At 56.3% G+C, this 16845-nt stretch overlaps 1 protein-coding gene across 1 annotated transcript; it reads right to left on the reverse strand.

The window, feature by feature from the left end:
- Positions 1-1932: 1932 nt before the first annotated feature.
- SLC1A5 (solute carrier family 1 member 5) lies at positions 1933-14081 on the reverse strand. Its single transcript, XM_030298719.1, has 8 exons — positions 12913-14081; positions 9854-9896; positions 9374-9421; positions 8317-8483; positions 5417-5650; positions 4441-4635; positions 4162-4296; positions 1933-2956 (listed from the first exon to the last, which is right to left on the reverse strand). Exons 1-8 carry the CDS (start codon positions 13479-13481, stop codon positions 2722-2724), a joined length of 1626 nt encoding a protein of 541 aa, XP_030154579.1. The 5' UTR covers positions 13482-14081; the 3' UTR covers positions 1933-2721.
- Positions 14082-16845: the final 2764 nt, after the last annotated feature.

The raw sequence follows: 16845 nt of genomic DNA on the forward strand, positions 1-16845 counted from the left end.
ACGCGGGGCTCGAACTCACAGACTGCGAGATCATGACCTGAGCTGGAGTCAAGTCGGCCGCCCAAACGACTGAGTCACCCAGGCGCCCCCCCCCCCCCATCCAATTACCTACTTTAGCAGATGCACTTTATGGGATGCAAGTTATACCTTAAGGTTGACCCCTCCCCCCTACAAAAGTCCAACCGCCCTAGAAACGTTGTCACTAGGAGAGACAAAGCTGTCACCACCCTGTGTCTGCCAGTCCCCCACCCCCATCCTGTGACTATGAGCCCAGGACGCAGGTCCAAGCCTAGTGCAGGGCTAGCCTGAGCACTTCCTCCCAAGCCAGGCTTCTTCAAAGGAGCAAGAGGGGTGTCCCCAAAAACAGGGGTGGATCTGGCAATGAAGGAAGGGAGCGGGAGGTGGGAGCCGGGCCCTGGAAGGTGGCCTCACGTGCGCTTTGCCTTCTGCTCTTATGTAAACCTCACTAGTGGCCTTTGGGTGAGGCACACACAGAGCCATTGTCACCAGAGGGTGAGACTCCCTAGTACTTACACAAGGTCACACAGCTGGCAGGTAGCAAAAAGCAGGATCTGAGCTAGCCTAACAGCCTCTTCTAGCCAGGCGGCTCTGTAGCTGGAGCCCAATTCATTCATTCTGCAAATGTTTATCGAGTACCTACTCTGTGCCAGTCCCCACGCTGTGCCGAGCATACAGTGGTGAACAGGACTAAGGTGGTGGGCACGTGGTGGTGGGAAACAGGTCTGGAGCACCTGTCCACACTGAGGAGGCCTGAAATGGTTCCTGACCCAGATCAGCAAAGTAGTGGCATGTGCCCAGCAAATCTTAAAAAATGGAATAGAAAGAGGTGCCTGGGTGGCTCCGTTGGTTAAGCGTCCGACTTCCGCTCGGGTCATGATCTCATGGTTCGTGAGTTCGAGCCCCGCATGGGGCTGGCTGCTGTCAGCATGGAGCCCGCTTCGGATCCTCTGTCCCCCCTCCCTCTCTATGCTCCTCCCCCACTCACATTCTCTCAAGAATAATTTTTAAAAAAATGGAATAGAGGAAAAGGGAAATACTATTCTGTTGGGCCTGTCTGGGTTATGTATTCCTCGTATATACACATATTCTATATACAGTACATATATTACCTATGCATGTGTGTATCTCTTTAAACAGGCACCCTTTGGGGCGCCTGGGTGGCGCAGTCGGTTAAGCGTCCGACTTCAGCCAGGTCACGATCTCACGGTCCGTGAGTTCGAGCCCCGCGTCAGGCTCTGGGCTGATGATAGCCTGGAGCCTGCTTCCGATTCTGTGTCTCCCTCTCTCTCTGCCCCTCCCCCGTTCATGCTCTGTCTCTCTCTGTCTCAAAAATAAATAAACGTTAAAAAAAAAAAAATAAACAGGCACCCTTCATAATCTAAATCTAATCCGTTCCCAAAAAAGCATCGAATGGAAAATCTGAGGACAAACAATTATTTTAAGTGGGGAAAACCGTGCCCTCCCAGCTCCTTCCAGCAACCCCAACCATCTTCCCCAAATACCATTAAAACCCTTCAACACTTTTATAACCACCCACCAAGGACTTGAGCCTAATAGAAAGCACTGAATGTATCAACTGCTTAACTATTCAACACTTAATGAGCTCATTAGTGGTTATGTTTGTGTGTGATACACAACAGTTTTGCACAGAATCAGATATGAATTAGACTCTCCTTCCACACTGCAATGGTCACGCGATGGAACGAAATACACGAAAACAAACCAACGAAAAGATGCAAAAGATACCCCAAGATACCATCTACAATTGGACTTGGGTTGGCGGTGCCTCCCGGGCACCTGGCAGGAGCCTGCACAGGGCCCTAGGAAGGGGGAAGATAATTATTAGTAATGTATAACACGTTTCAGCAGCATACAAGACAGGATCGTTACATCCACATCCCGGACTCAAAACACTTGCACGGCAGGTTTTTTATTCAAACAGCAAATTCTGGTTTAAATAAAAAAAGGGGGGGGGGAGAGCAGGTCATTACTGCCACTATTGGATAGAGTTCAAGTATCAGGGAAGTACCCGTAAGTGGCTACAGCAGAAAGTCAGTCTCTTCCCAGGAGTGAGTTGTACCTTTTCAGCTGCAAGATGGCATCACGTGGGGTAAAATCGCGCGCATCTTAAGTGTGCAGGCGAACTTCCCCAAATGCATACGTCTGTGTGAGCACCACCCGCGTCGAGACACGGAACATTTACGAGATCGCTTCACCGACTGAGCCACCCGGGCGCCCCGTCGATGGTGTTTTTTGACAAGCAGGTATCTTATGTCAGTGGGTTCTGACTTGTCACGTTCGGTTTTTTTCTGTGTGGCTCATGCTTTTGGTCTTAGAAACATCCGAAGAGATACACTTGATAGTTTTATTGCTAAAAAACGTCCTTTGGAGTGACAGCAGTATTTGTCCTCAGTCTCCCCCACCCTGGCAGGGTCCCCAGGAGTGTTTGTTACAGCGGAGGGAACAGAGGGCCTGAGGACAGGGTGGGATGTGCCATGGAGCCGCAAAACACACACACACACACACACACACACACACACGCCGATACCCCAGCATCGAGGCCTCCCAGATCTGATGTCAGGGAGAGAGGCTGGGACCCTGGATCCCTTAAGTGTGCAGCAGGAAGGGCCTCCAGAACCCCGGTTCACAATCCCAATGTCCAGAGTGCCCCCATCAGCGCAGGGAAAGTCCCCATGGGGTTTACATAACCGACTCCTTCTCGCAGGGGTCTGCATCTCCAGCAGATCCCAGGCGGTGTTTGAGGAGGGGGTTCCCCTCCTCAGTGGGGGCGGGCAGTGGAGCCAGGGGCATCTCACTCTTCACTTGGATCAACTCTGGCACCGAACTCCGCATCTCTGCACGATCCATGTAATTTTGGAGGAGTCCCGCCCCAAAGGCATCACCTTCCACATTGAGGACTGTGCAGGATCGGTCCCTGAAGAACAGGATAGGGAAGTGAGTGGGAGGGGGGAGGGGGGAGGGGGGAGGGGAGAGAGGAGAGGGGAGGGCCCAACCTTCCCACCTCTCCTCCCGAATCTTTTTTTTTTTTTTTTCCGAGATAGAGAATCCCAAGCAGGTTCCGTACTATCAGAGTGGAGCCTGAAACAGAGCTCAAACCCACGAACCAGGAGACCATGACTTGAGCCAAAATCAAGAGTCGGATGCTCAACCGACTGACCCACCCAGGCGCCCCCCCCCCCAAGATCTTGAGGTCCTCGCCACACCCTCCTTCATGGAACCCTGTTCTGCTTCTAGATCCAACTCATTGCTCTATCCTCCCAAATATCCCTTCCTCCTAGAGCCTCCAAGATCTTTTCATCCGGGATCCAAGAAGCCCCCTACCTCTCTTCTTTTCCATGAAATCTAAGCGCCCCATCACACTTTCTTTGCCTTAGAACCCCAACGATCTCCTCCTCCATCCTCTCGGGACCCCAAATGATACTTCTTCCAATAAAGCACAAGATTTGCTCCTCCTAGAACCTCAAAAAGTTCATTCCTCCCTTTTCTTGGGGCCTCAAAAGACCCATCCACCTCTCCTCTTCCCACTGAAATACTATGCTCTCCCTCAGGCCTTTCTCATAATCCTAAAGATCTCTTTTGGCCGCCTTATACTTTGTGGGGGTGTGTGCCATTTTCAAACATGGGGCTGTAATTCACATACGGTAAAATTCACCCTTTGAAAGTATACAATCCCATGGCTTTTCGCATATTCAGAGTTGTACGACCATCACATCTATTTCATTCCAGACCGTTTCCATCATTCTAAAGACACTCTTATACCCATTAAACAGTTATTCTCCATTCCCTCCTCCCTCTAGCCCCTGGCAACTGCTAACCCACAGTCTACAGATTGGCCTATTCCCACATGGGGCTCAGCACTGACAACATGGGGCCTGCCTGGGATTCTCTCTCTCTCTCTCTCTCTCTCTGAAGTAAATAAATAAATAACCATGAAAAAAAAAAAAAGAACCTCAAAGATCCCTTCTTCCCTTCTGATTAGAACGCTCAAGGTGCCATCCCCTTTCCTCTGGAACTCCTTCCTTCCTCTACTCTCCTCCTCGGAGGCTCTCGATGACCTTCTTGTTCATCTCCTTTCCCAGGGTACCCCTTGGGCCCCTGAAGCCCCAAACCCAAACTTACACTAGCCAGTCCACAGCCAGGATCAAGGAGATGTCGTGAACTGGCAGGTTGACTGCCTCCAGGATGATGGCCAGAGTGAGAACACCTCCAGACGGAATGCCCGCGGCCCCCACGCTGGACGCCGTGGCGGTGACCCTGGGGGAAGAGAAGGGCGGTCAGCGGAAGATCTCGGTAGGGGGAGAAGCCTTCACGGGAGCCCTGCCCCCCTCCGGCCTCTGTCCATTCTCGGGGGAGGGGTCAAGTGGGCCCGGGGTCCTAGCTGCAGCCACCCACACTCACAGGATGGTGATGATCTTCACAAAGTCCAGGGGTTGCTGGTTGAGCTGTGCGATGAACACTGCGGCCACACACTGGAAGAGCGCCGCCCCATCCATGTTGACGGTGGCACCGATGGGTAGGATGAAGCGGCTGATGTGCTTGGCGACGCCATTCCTCTCCTCCACGCACTTCATCATCAGTGGCAGCGTGGCCGAGCTGAGCGGCGGCAGGTCAGTTAGCGCACTTGACCCGCCCCCTGCCGAAGCCCCGCCCAGACCGCGCTGGCCAATCAGCACAAGCCCATGCTCCGCCCGCCAGCCTAGACCCCGCCCCCGCCAGCCCCGCGCCTCGCCACCCCCAGCCTTCTGCGGTTCTCGGCCCTTCTCTTCCCAGAGCCGGGGGGGGGGGGGGGGGGGGGGGGGGGGGGCGGGGATCCTGTAGAATGTCAGGATTCCAACCTGTGTGAGGCCTCGACCCCCTGGGAGGGTATGGACGGCTCTCCTTCACAATACACACAAAAATTGAAACCTAAATTCTATCATGTCTAGCACACTTCCAACCCCCCCCCCCCCACTCCACCAATAATAGACCTTGGCTAAGAATTACTATTCCCTTGGGGCTGCTGCTGTGGGGACAGCCAGGTTCTGAGGGGACAGGTGGACAAAATACCTAGTAAAGGGTGGAAAGAGCTCCCAGAGGTTGGATCCAGGGGGCAGCACTAGACCACTGTCCCCTAGGGCCAGGCCTTGTGGAGGAGAGGTTTTCAGGAAGGGAAGAAGAAATCTCTAAGCAGTCAGTGGTTTTCCAAATGCGGGGGTGGGGTGGGGGGGGTGGAGGGGGACGGTTCCAGGACCTTATGAGAAACTTACTAAAGTATGGCCCCTGTACCCAGATCCAACGTCCCCAGATACGAAATTTCAAGGGTCCCCGGAAAGCTGATGTCCACTTAGGGCCCCTTAGCTTAAAAATCCTGCATTGGTCTGCCCCAAGGCCATACCTAGAAGAGGTCCCGAAGGCAGTGGCCAGCGGTGTCACGATACCCCACAGGAAGCGGTAGGGGTTTTTGCGGGTGAAGAGGAAGTAGATGAGGGGCAGCACCAGGAGCCCGTGGATGGCGTGGCCCAGCAGGCAGCACAGGATGTATTTGCCGAGACTGGTGAAGAGCAGCGCCACGTCCTCCACGGCCACGATCTTGCCAGCCACCAGGAACAAGATGCCCACGGGGGCATACCTAATTACACAGGAGACCCACTGCAGCCTCCGACTCCGTGCCCGCCCAGGGCCGGGCTTTGCGCTCAGTGCGCAGCCGGACTACAACCTCCCTCGCGGGCAGGAGACACCCAGATCCATGTGTGATTGAGTTCGGGCACCTTCCCTGCCTGCCATCCTCCAAGCTCGATCCCCTTAAAAATAGGGCAGAGGGGGAAAAAAAAAAAAAAAATAGGGCAGAGGGGAGGGGCGCCTGGCAGGGAGCAGGGGGCTGTCAGTTACACGCCCAACTTCCGCTCAGGTCATGATCTCGCAGTTCATGAGTTCGAGCCCCACATCGGGCTCGCGGCTGACAGCTCAGGGCCTGGAGCCTGCTTCGGAGACTGGCGTTTCCCTCCCTCTCTGCCTCTCCCCCACTCACGTTTTTTCTCTCCCAAAACTAAACATTAAAAAGAAAAAAAAAAAAAAAAAAGGAAGAGAATTGAGCAGAGGGAGATCAAAGAAGCCTGGGAGCCTCTATTGCCAGCCGAAGTACAATCGCCAACCAGATTTGGACTTAACACGTGCCCCCCCACCCCATGCGTGAGGCATGTACGTTTTCTGGGTTCGTGGTTATAGCAGCTAGGATGATTTAAACCGATTCAATCTCTCCCCACGTCCATGCAATATAAACAGTCCGCGGTTCATGTCTTAATAACAACCCATTGGGGCGCCTCGGTGGCGCAGTCGGTTAAGCGTCCGACTTCAGCCAGGTCACGATCTCGCGGTCCGTGAGTTCGAGCCCCGCGTCGGGCTCTGGGCTGATGGCTCGGAGCCTGGAGCCTGTTTCCGATTCTGTGTCTCCCTCTCTCTCTGCCCCTCGCCCGTTCATGCTCTGTCTCTCTCTGTCCCAAAAATAAATAAACGTTGAAAAAAAAATTTAAAAAAAAAAAACCCATAGATATAAAGTGGTTGAATCTTTACCGCAATCCCACGAGGGAGCCCCTCTTTTAGTCTTTTGAAGCTATGGTTGAATTAAAATCTCACAGGTCCGTCAAACAGGGACATTGCTACCAGCCTCATAGGAATGTCGGACGTTAATGAGGTGCTAGGTGAAAGGACTTGAAAGCTTTTTGTACACAATAAGTGATCTATGAACTTCTGCTGGAATTATCGCCCTTTCCTGGAGCAAAGATCCCAGGGGCGCTCGTGCCTCCCAGCCAGGAAGCCTCCCAAGACTGCCTCTCTGATCACTGCGGCTTGTTGTCTCTCAAACCCCTTCCCCTCTTTGGTAACAGAAGAAAGGCGGCATTTCCCAGCCACCTGTAAAGCTACGTTTGGCCAAATGCCCAAGCTCTGGCCTGTGGGATGTGCCCACAAGTTATAAGATTAGTGTTGATCAGAGGCACGCTATAGGTCAGGCAGTGCCCCAAGGACTTTACACGTTTTTCTTTTGTTTTGTTTAACGTTTATTTATTTTTGAGAGCGAGGGAGACAGAGCGCGAGCAAGAGAGGGGCAGAGAGAGAGGGAGACACAGAATCCGAAGCAGGCTCCGGGCTGTCAGCACAGAGCCTGACGTGGGGCTCGAACTCACGGACCGTGAGATCACGACCTGAGCCGAAGTTGGACGCTCAACCGACGGAGCCGCCCAGGCGCCCCAGGACTTTACACGTTTTAACTCATTTGTGCCTGGAACTGTCAATCCCATTGTCCAGATGGGGAAACTGAGACACAGCGAGGTAAGTAACTTGTTAGAGGGCACGCGGGTGGGAAGCGGCTTGGAGCCTGCTCTTACCCACCCACCACCCTGACTCTCTGGCAAGGAGCCTTTACGAGGTTGTGCAGCCTCTTAAATGTCGCCTGCACCAGAATCAGGATGGGGCGGGGGGGGGGGGCAGGGAGCGGAGGGATTTGTTAAAAATGCAGCAATCCTGCTCCCTCTCCTGATTTCCCACCTTCTCGATCTCAAGATCCTGGATCTCGATCCAGGGAAGGTAGAAGCCAGAGGCCTCTGCACATGTGAGATCATTTAATAAAACTGATAATAATAATAATCATAGCTAACATTAAGTAAATGCTCAGCAGGTGTTAGGCCTTTAAAACATTTTGGGGCGGGGGGGGCGGCGCCTGGGTGGCTCAGTCGGTTAAGCATCTGGCTCTTGATTTCGGCTCAGGTCATGGTCTCACCGTTCGTGGGATCGAGCCCCGAGTCAGGCTCTGTGCTGTCAGCACAGGACCTGCTTGGGATTCTCGCTCTCCCTCTCTCTGCCCCTGTCCCACTCTTGTGCTAGCACGTGTATGCAGACACGCAAGCTCACTCTCTCTCTCAAAATAATTAAAAAAAAAAACAACCCACTTTGTAAGTGCTTTACCTTTACCTCATGCCACTCGTCTCCTGTACATTCGATCACATTTAAGTCTCTGCAACTGAGATGCACTAGCTAAACCGGGGCCACGGCTTGGCCGTCCTTTTGTCACTTTCCAGGAGGGTCCGGAAGGTGCCCCCGTCAGTCTTAGCTCCCAGGGGATACAGCACTGTCCTCACGTTATAATGAGGAAACTGAGGCACAGAGAGGGTAAGTCACTTGCCCAAAGTCACACAGCCAGGGGACGGTCAACGCTGGGTGCGGGCCCAGGCCGGGCGGCTCCAAGCAGCAGAGGGAGGGTTGCCCGATCCCACATCCCCAGCCCCCACTCCCCCCACCTACCACATGATCCAGGAGACCAGCACCATGGTGGCGTCATTGAAGGAGTTGAAGAAGCGGATAAGCAGCTCTCCCTCGGGCCCCAGCTTCTGCAGGGCCACGCCAAAGATAATGGCAAATACCACCAGGCCCAGGATGTTCATACTATCTACCTCATCCCCAACGGGCACCTTTGGGTGAGGAACAGATCAGAAAGGGAGGAGGAAACTCAGTCAACCTGCGCGGTCACTAAGGGCCTGTTCTGGGCACTGCTGGGACCCAGCACAGACAAGATGGCTCCTTGGGTCCCTTCCTCCCAAGGCTCACGGTCCAGGTCCTGGGGAAACAGACCTGTCATCAGGGACCACCCACGATGGTTGGACTAGGGAAACCCAAGGTAGTGTGGGAATTGAAGGCGTTGCCGGCTTGGTTGGGGGGAGGCGGATCAGGGAGGGCTTCGTGGAGGAAGGGGCAGAGATCTGGAGGAGGATGAACCAGGTAAAGAGCGGCGGTAGAAGGTTCCAGAGAGAGGAAACAATGCGCAACAGTCTGGAAAGGGCAGCAGCTCGGGCATTCGAAGAGCAGAAAGAAACCCACTGGGGCTGGAATAGGCCGGGCAGAGCCAAAACAGGAAGCTGGGTGGGCGGCCGGGCAGAAGCCCGATTCTGCAGGGTCTCCGGGATTGTGGCCAGAAGCCTGGGCTTTCTTCTGAGGGCACTAGGGAGCCCAAAGGGGCCGCAGGCAGGGGAGAGACAGCGTCAGGTCTGTGCTTTGGAAAGACCACTCTGGCTGCCAGGCGGAGGAGGGTAGGGAGGAGAGGGGGGCTCTGGGGGCAGATCATCCCAGGGCAGGATGGGATTCGGGCAAAAGAGAAGCCCGGACCAGGGAGGGAGAAGAGGGGGCCAAACGAAGGTACCAGAAGAGACAGAAACGGGGGAGAGGCTGCAGAGAGTGTAAAACAAATACCACCAGATGTCTGAAGACAGGGGACAAAGGCCGGGGTGGGAGCAAAATGGAAAACCCACAACAACGGGCCAAGGGATGCACCCCTTCCTCCCCCCATCCCTTCCCCTGCTCTCACCTTCACCTTGGTTCCGTTGATCCATCTGCTTTCATAGACGGTACTGTACTGCAGGTGGGGTTGGGAACAGTCAGTATCCGTGGCCATGGAGGCTCCCCCACCCTGTCCTGCCCTAAGCGCCCCCTAAACATGATCTCCTTTTATCCCCGCCAGCCACCGCCCCGAGGCAGGATTTTCTTATCAGGCGCCCATTTTCCAGAGGCGGAAACCGAGGCTCTCAGAGAGGAAAAGGCAGTTGCCCGGGGTCACGCCACTGGAATTAGAACCCAGAAGGGGCTCAGAACCCACATGCTCCTTTCTCGAGGAGGGGCACGGGATGGGTTTCGGAGGTTCCCCAAGGACCCTGCGAGATCGTTCAGAAATATGCGGGCATGTGCCCTTGGCCAGGCAGCACCGTAGAGCTGGCACCAAGGGGCTCCAACTGGCTCTCCCCCTCCTTGCCCGCCCCCCACCCCTCGGGACACACCCCCAAGGACTCACTGAGCTGAAGGCTGCGGACACCAGGTTGGAGGGGAAGATATTTCTGCAGAGACAGACACGGAGGGGAGGGGCGTGTTAGTAAATACCACGGTGGGGGGGGGGTTACGGGGCGGGAGGGGGGGTCTGAGGAGCTGGGTTGGCCTCTTGCGATGGGAAAAAACTCGGGAGGCCCCACTGGCCCCCAGGCCCCAGCCAGGCTTGGTCAGGCAGAGTTGAGCCCTGGCCTGCACACTTTTCCAGGGTGTGGGGAGTCTGAGCTGGCCTCCCAGGGCCCCCATGGGGTGGCCGGCCAGCCCCGAGGGATTGCGGACTGGCGGACTGGCCCTAAGGAATGCTGGCTTCCCAAGGCAGGCTGGGGCAGGGTCACCTGGGCCTCAGCTCCACCCCGGGCAGCAAACTTAATACCCTGGGCGTGTTGCATCAGCCAACTTCCTCCTGGAGGGCCGAGAAACGCTGCAGCCCTGGGGCCGGGCTGAGAAAGGCAGGGGACGGGGGTGCATTGGAAAAGGGGTAGTGAGAGAAGGTGACAAGGGATGGCGGTGTGTGTGCGGCAGCCCGCATTCAACCCCACTGGGCGTGTCAGGAGATCAGCGGGACCCTGACCCTCTTGCGTCTCGGAGAGGGAAGAAAAGAAGGGCTGAAGTGTCCACAGTCCCTGCAGTGCTTGATCTAAAGCCACTCGTGTAATCCTGGCTCAGGGATCCGCACCGTCATCCCCATTTTCTAGAAAAGGGAACCGTGGGGCGCCTGGGTGACTCAATCGGTTGAGCATCCGACTCTTGATTTCCGTTCAGGTCTGGATCTCATGGTTTGTGAGACTGAGCCGACCCTGAGACTCCGCACTGAGCTTGAGATTCTCTCTCTCTCTCAATCGCTCTCCCTCTGTCCCTCTCCCCCACCCTCGCGTGCTCTCTCTCTTAAAAAAAAAAAAAAAAAAAAAAAAAGTAGGGGCGCCAGGATGCCTCAAGTCACTTGAGCGGCCAACTTCGGCTCAGGTCATGATCTCGTGGTTCGGGAGTTCGAGACCCGCATTGCCGGGCTCTGTGCTGCCAGCTCGGAGCCCGGAGCCTGCTTCGGATTCTGTGTCTTCCTCTCTCTCTCTCTGCCCCTCCCCTGCTCGCGCTCTGTCTCTCTCTCTCTCTCTCTCTCAAAAATATATAAACATTAAGAACAAGGGGCGCCTGGGTGGCGCAGTCGGTTAAGCGTCCGACTTCAGCCAGGTCACGATCTCGCGGTCCGTGAGTTCGAGCCCCGCGTCAGGCTCTGGGCTGATGATGGCCCAGAGCCTGGAGCCTGCTTCCGATTCTGTGTCTCCCTCTCTCTTTGCCCCTCCCCCGTTCATGCTCTGTCTCTCTCTGTCCCAAAAATAAATAAACGTTGAAAAAAAAATTCAAAAAAAAAAAAAAAAAAAGAACAAGAGTACTTAAACATAAAAACAGTAAAGGGAACCCAGACAGCTGGCTGGAAGGTCCCAACCACTCCTCACGCTCCACGTGAGTGGGGGAACGGCGGTTGCTGTGGGTCCCTAGACAGTTTCTCATGTCAACACGTGAGAAACTCGGGGGCAGAGGTGAGGGTTCAGACTCTCGGGACAGGGTCGGTGCGCACGTGCTCTTGAGCGTGTGCCTAGGTGACGCTCGATGCGCCGCTGTGGTCAGTGGCATCCTCGAGTGGCCGTGTAAAGGGATGTTAGTACACCGTGGGTGAGCACACGTGTAACAGCCGGTGTAAGGCCACGCGTCAGTGTGAGAGAGGCCACAGCTGTGGCTGGGTGTCCGAGGGCCTGTGTCCAGCTCCGCGTCAATTGGCCAGAAAGCTGTGTGGTTCTGAGACGTTCCAGAAAAGTCTCTGAGGGGCTGGCCAAGTGTGAGTGACTTCTATTTTGGCTCACAGGGGGAGCGTGTACACATACACATCAACAGCCCTCGAGTGGGTGTGCCCTTGGCCCGGGAGGCCCGTATCCACCCAGGCCTGGCAGGGCTGGGCCAGGACCCAGCTAATCTCGCCCCGCCAGGAGACAACCATCCACTACAGCTTTGGGACACCAAGCCGGCCCCAGAGTCTCATCTCAGCCTGCGCTGATACCCCCCCCCCCCGAGAGGCTGGGAGAACCCTGTTCTGTGACTCATCATTTCCTCCCCCCCCCACTTCCTGGAAGTCCCCAACCCACCTGGAGACACTGAATCAGGAGGTCCCAAAGGCAAGGCCATGTGGACCCAGCGGTCTGCCCTCCTCAAAAGGGAAGAACTATTCTTGGGATGGGGCGGGGGGCTGGGGGGGGGGAGCAGAGACCAGAAGGCAAAGAGCCTGCTCTCTTTCTAACCGGTCCCGCTGGCCCCCGCTTCTGGGCCGCCTGGTGGTTGGGGGGGCGAGAAATGGAATGGCAAGTCTTTGGAGGTGGCAGGATTTAGCAGGAAGATGTAAAAAGGGAAGTGGCCAGGGCCCAGGCCCGGGCGGAGAAGGGAGGCTGAGAAAAAAACCTGGCTGTGTCCGGGTAACGGGGATGACACATAATGTGGGGGAGCCCTGGGACTGGGAAGAGGGCCTGGCACAGGTCACTCAGATCTCCTCAGGTCCCCTATGAACTCCTCGGGGGTCACAAGCTCTCTGACTCTGGACTCAAATCCTGAGGCCCTGAGCGCCCCCAAATCCCCTCCCAAGTCCCCCCAGAATCCTCGCCCCTCACAGAAAAGCCTCTGTATCCCTTCCCTCCCCCACAAACTCCCCAAGCATTACTTTCTTCCCTCTACAAGACTTCCTTGTCTTATCACCGTCTTGCAGCGTCCCCACTTACGTCCCCAGGCGCCCCCATTCGAAGCCTCCTTCCCCAGGGGTCTGTCCTCACTCGCTGGACTCTGACCCTCAAAGGGCCACACCATCACCATCCAGCCCTGGGGCGGGGGCCGGGGGCGGGGGGTGTCCGGGCTCTGGAGGACTCAAAACCCTCTAGCGTTCGCGTGGTCGCTCCGGCCATCCCTAACACGGGTCCCCTCCCCACGTGGCTTCCCCGCCCCCGCCCCCCCCCCTCGACGACTTCCACCGGGCGGGCGGGGTCTGACCTCACAAGATCCAGGAACGAATCGAGGACTTCCTTGCTGGGGGCCTCTTCCTCGGCGCCCGTGGCGCCGACCGAGGCGTTGATGGCGGCGAAGGTGGCGCCCGGCCGCAGGGCCAGCGCCAAGCCCACGCCGAGCGCGGACGCCAGCAGCGTGGTGACCAGGAAAAAGAGCAGCGCCCAGGCGCCCAGGCGGCCGAGCGCGCTCGAGTCCAGGCTGGAGGCGCCGCCGATCAGGCTACACACCACCAGCGGCAGTATGATCATCTTCAGCAGGCGCAGCAGCAGCTCGCCGGGGAAGGCGAAGGCCGCCAGGCGCGCGGGGCCCAGCGCTAGCGCGCCACCGGCCCCCGAGACCCCCAGCCCCAGCGCCACGCCTGCCACCACGGCCGCCACCGTCAGCAGCACCAGCAGGTTGGCGCGAAGGCAGCGGCGCACCCGCTCCCGGGAACCGCAGCAGCGGCCTCCTGCCGGGTCGGGGTCCTCTTTAGGGAGCAACGTCGGGGCACCGTTCCCGGTGGGCTCGGCCGCCTCGAACCCCTTGGGGTCTCCGCGCGGGGGATCGGCCACCATGTTGGAACGCCCCCCGGAGTTCTGCGGCGTCTGGAAGCTGCGAGCGCTTGGGGGGCTCCTTCCTGGAACGCCGACGTTCCTTAGAACGGAGAGTTTTGTAACACAGCCTGGAGGCCGGAACTTTGGAGGGTTCCTTGGAGCTGGGAGTTCACAGCGCCGGGGTTCCTTGGCTCGTGGAAGCTGGAGTGTCTGAGATCCCGAAGCTGGGCGCCGAGGCTCCTCTGCTCTTCCAGGTTGTGTCCTGCGCCCGAAAGCTGGGAGCCCCTGGGTTTCTCGGCCCTAGGGATGGGAATACAGGAGTGTATCAGGCTGGGACAGGGGTTCTTGGGCTCTGGAAGGCTGAAGGCGTCCAAGTGGCAGAGGTCCTCAAGAGGCCACGTCCCGGTAGCGCCGATCCGGGAGGCAGGGATCCGGGGCGCCGGGGTCCTGGAAACGGAGGCTGGGAAGCTTGAACCTGGGGGACGGGAGACAAGAGCTCCAGGAAGAGGGGAGCTGGGCTTTTGCGTCCGGGAGGGGAGATCCAAGCCCCTGAGTGCGGAAGGCTGCGGTCCAGGACCCTGGGAGGTAACGGCCACCGATCCCGGGGGCAGCTCGCGGGCGCGCCGCGTGGCTCTGAGCCCGCACGGCGGAAGCTGCGAGAATTAAGGGCAGGGGCGAGGCTTGAGAAGGCGGGCAGCGAACCGCGGGCGCCGATTGGCGGCGGTGTTTAATGGGCCATTCTGCGAGCGAGAGGTGGGGCTGAGGCCAGAGCGGGGCCAATCAACCGTAGAAGGCAGACTAACAAACTCTCTATCGAGGGGCGGGGACACTGTGGGGGGGGGGGGGGAACGGGGACGGGGGCGGGGCGCTGTTGGGGCGGGGCCTAACGAGCGAGGCTTTTTTTTTTTTTTCCCGCCAAAGGAATCGCGATGCAGGTGGGGGCCGTTAACCCACAACAGTTCCCTGGCTTGAGGGTCTCTAGAAAGTGCAAGTGGTCGGCAGGTGGCTCAACCCAGCGGCGACGGCTCCGCCCCGAGTCCAGTCTTTCGTCGCCCCTCGGAGCTCAAATTCCTCGAATGTAAAATGCAGATTAGGAAAAGCTCATCCCGCCCACGATTGGCGTTAAGATTTCAATTAGATGGAGGTATTTATTCAATAATGTTAACAAGGAAAACAAATAAAATGTTCCCGGGGCGCCCGGCGGGCTCAGTGGGTGGAGCCTGCCTGCGACTCTTGATCTCCGGGTTGTAGGTTCGATCCCTACGTTGGGTGTAGACATTACCTAAAAATAAAATCTTAAAACACGGGTTTAAAATAAATATTCCCAGTTCAGAGCCCGACGCTTATCAATAACGGCAGTTCCTATATTAGGGTGGTAATCCACTCACCCCTGGGTATGCAATTCATAATTCACTCGTTAAAAATTAGAATCCACTCTTATGTGCTAATTATTTCACAAACGCTTTCACCAAATATTTCCCCCCACATTTTATTATGAGAAATGTCAAACATACAAAAAAATTGTGAAGCATCTTGCAGGCAACATCCATATCTACAATTATTTCATCAAATTTCTCTGTCGTGTGTATTATCTATATTATAGGCATAGATGTCAGTATCTCGTCTATATAATTTCTGCCCACTTATCTCCCTATCCATTCATCCATTCACTTTTTAAACTTCATTTTGCTTAATTTTCTTTGTTGTTTATTTATTTTAGAGCCCTAAAAAATATGGTTTGGGCTCCGACCAGCTCCGGGTGCTGCTGGTGAGTTCTCCCTCCTGGTCACCACCAGCCCGAGACCCAGACCCACTTGGGAAGGAGTTTGTTTTTTTTGTTTTGTTTTTTTTTTTTATTTTTTTTTTCAACGTTTATTTTTGGGACAGAGAGAGACAGAGCATGAACGGGGGAGGGGCAGAGAGAGAGGGAGACACAGAATCGGAAACAGGCTCCAGGCTCTGAGCCATCAGCCCAGAGCCTGACGCGGGGCTCGAACCCATAGACCGCGAGATCGTGACCTGGCTGAAGTCGGAGGCTTAACCGACTGCGCCACCCAGGCGCCCCAAGGGAAGGAGCTTTGAGAACTGTCTTTGAGAACACATCTGCAGGATCTCAGCCAGTGGGGCCAGGCTGAGCTGAGATCTGCCCAGGCTCTGAAGCACGTGCCACCCCAGGCACGTGTGGCCTTGCGGACCTCCGACCTGTGTCTCTCAGACACTCCGCGTTCCCAAATCTTCCCTCCTCCACTGCTTTAGAAAGCCCCCACCCCCTTCTCACTCTTACAGGCTGAAGTTATTTTCATTTAACAAACTCCTGCTCAGCTCCTGGGCTTGGCTGTGCGCGAGAAAGTGTGGGCGCTAAAGCTACCGAGGCATGGGTTCGAATCCGGCCTCCGCCACTTACCGGCAGGTGCAAAGCCCTGAGGCGGCAGGAAGAGAGGCTTCCGCCCCGTTAGAAATGCTGTCGGACGTTATCTTGTCGCCACTAATCCTTGAGACCTCAAGCCCTAGTTTTTCTGATTTGGGAGCAGACGGAGGAATGGGGTTTGCTGTGGCCCAAACCCCCTACCTGGGCAGGGAATTTGAACTCGGGTGTCTCTGACCCTAGGCTGCGCCCTCAACCCCTAATGGGACACTATGGCTACCCCTGCACGTGGCTCCTCCCGTAAGCAGAGGCATTTCTGTCGAGGGACCATCATCTATTCCGAGCACAATGTCAGGCTCTGTGATGGATGGTGCTAGGGCCCTGTCCTGCGGGGACTCACAGGACAAGTGGGGAGACCACTCATCCCCAGAAGGTGATGACAGAGAGAGCAGGGCTGGGATGGGCAGCCCAGAAGGGATGCTTGACCCAACGCGGGGGTCAGGGAAGGCTTCCCGGAGGAGGAGACATCCCGCCTGGGATAGCAAAGAGTTGGACCAAGCCCAGGGAGAGGGTATTCTGGGCAAAGGGACCAGAACCTGCAAAGCCCCAGACTTGAGAAGAGCTCAGAATGTTCCCAGGCGTGGCCCTGACTTAGTCACTCCACCCTCTGAATGGCCCCAGTGGCTTCCCTAGGGACAAAGTCTAAATTCTCCGGCTGGGCATCTGTCTGTCCAGCGATTCATTCCCTCAGTCAGTCAACAAACCACAGCCACAGAGCAGAACACAGAAGAGCCGTCAAATAAGACGAGACAGACGGGGACCTGGGTGGAGGGCAGGCTTCAGAAATAAATCCGGTGTCCAGAAATATTGTTGAGGAGGAACACACGAGGGGCGAGAGAAGGCGCAGAGGACCGGGCCCCGCACCTTCTGTGGGGGAAAACAAGTATTTACCCGCCTCTGTCTCGAATGCACTGACGGTCTCTTGCAGGGTGTCACAGAAGCTGCCCGGAGTGGCTGCTT

The sequence above is a fragment of the Lynx canadensis genome, chromosome E2 (assembly GCF_007474595.2).
Source record: "Lynx canadensis isolate LIC74 chromosome E2, mLynCan4.pri.v2, whole genome shotgun sequence".
Classification (NCBI taxonomy): domain Eukaryota; kingdom Metazoa; phylum Chordata; class Mammalia; order Carnivora; family Felidae; genus Lynx; species Lynx canadensis.

What these genes read in the sequence shown, in the direction of transcription:
- SLC1A5 (XM_030298719.1), bottom strand. Translation starts at nt 13,481, where the DNA reads ATGGTGGCCGATCCCCCGCGCGGAGACCCCAAGGGGTTCGAGGCGGCC. An exon ending in TCAACGGAACCAAGGTGAAG is followed by an intron (nt 8,484 to 9,373) that starts GTGAGAGCAGGG and finishes CCTCACCCAAAG; the next exon opens with GTGCCCGTTGGGGATGAGGT. An exon ending in GTGAAGATCATCACCATCCT is followed by an intron (nt 4,297 to 4,440) that starts GTGAGTGTGGGT and finishes CTCTTCCCCCAG; the next exon opens with GGTCACCGCCACGGCGTCCA.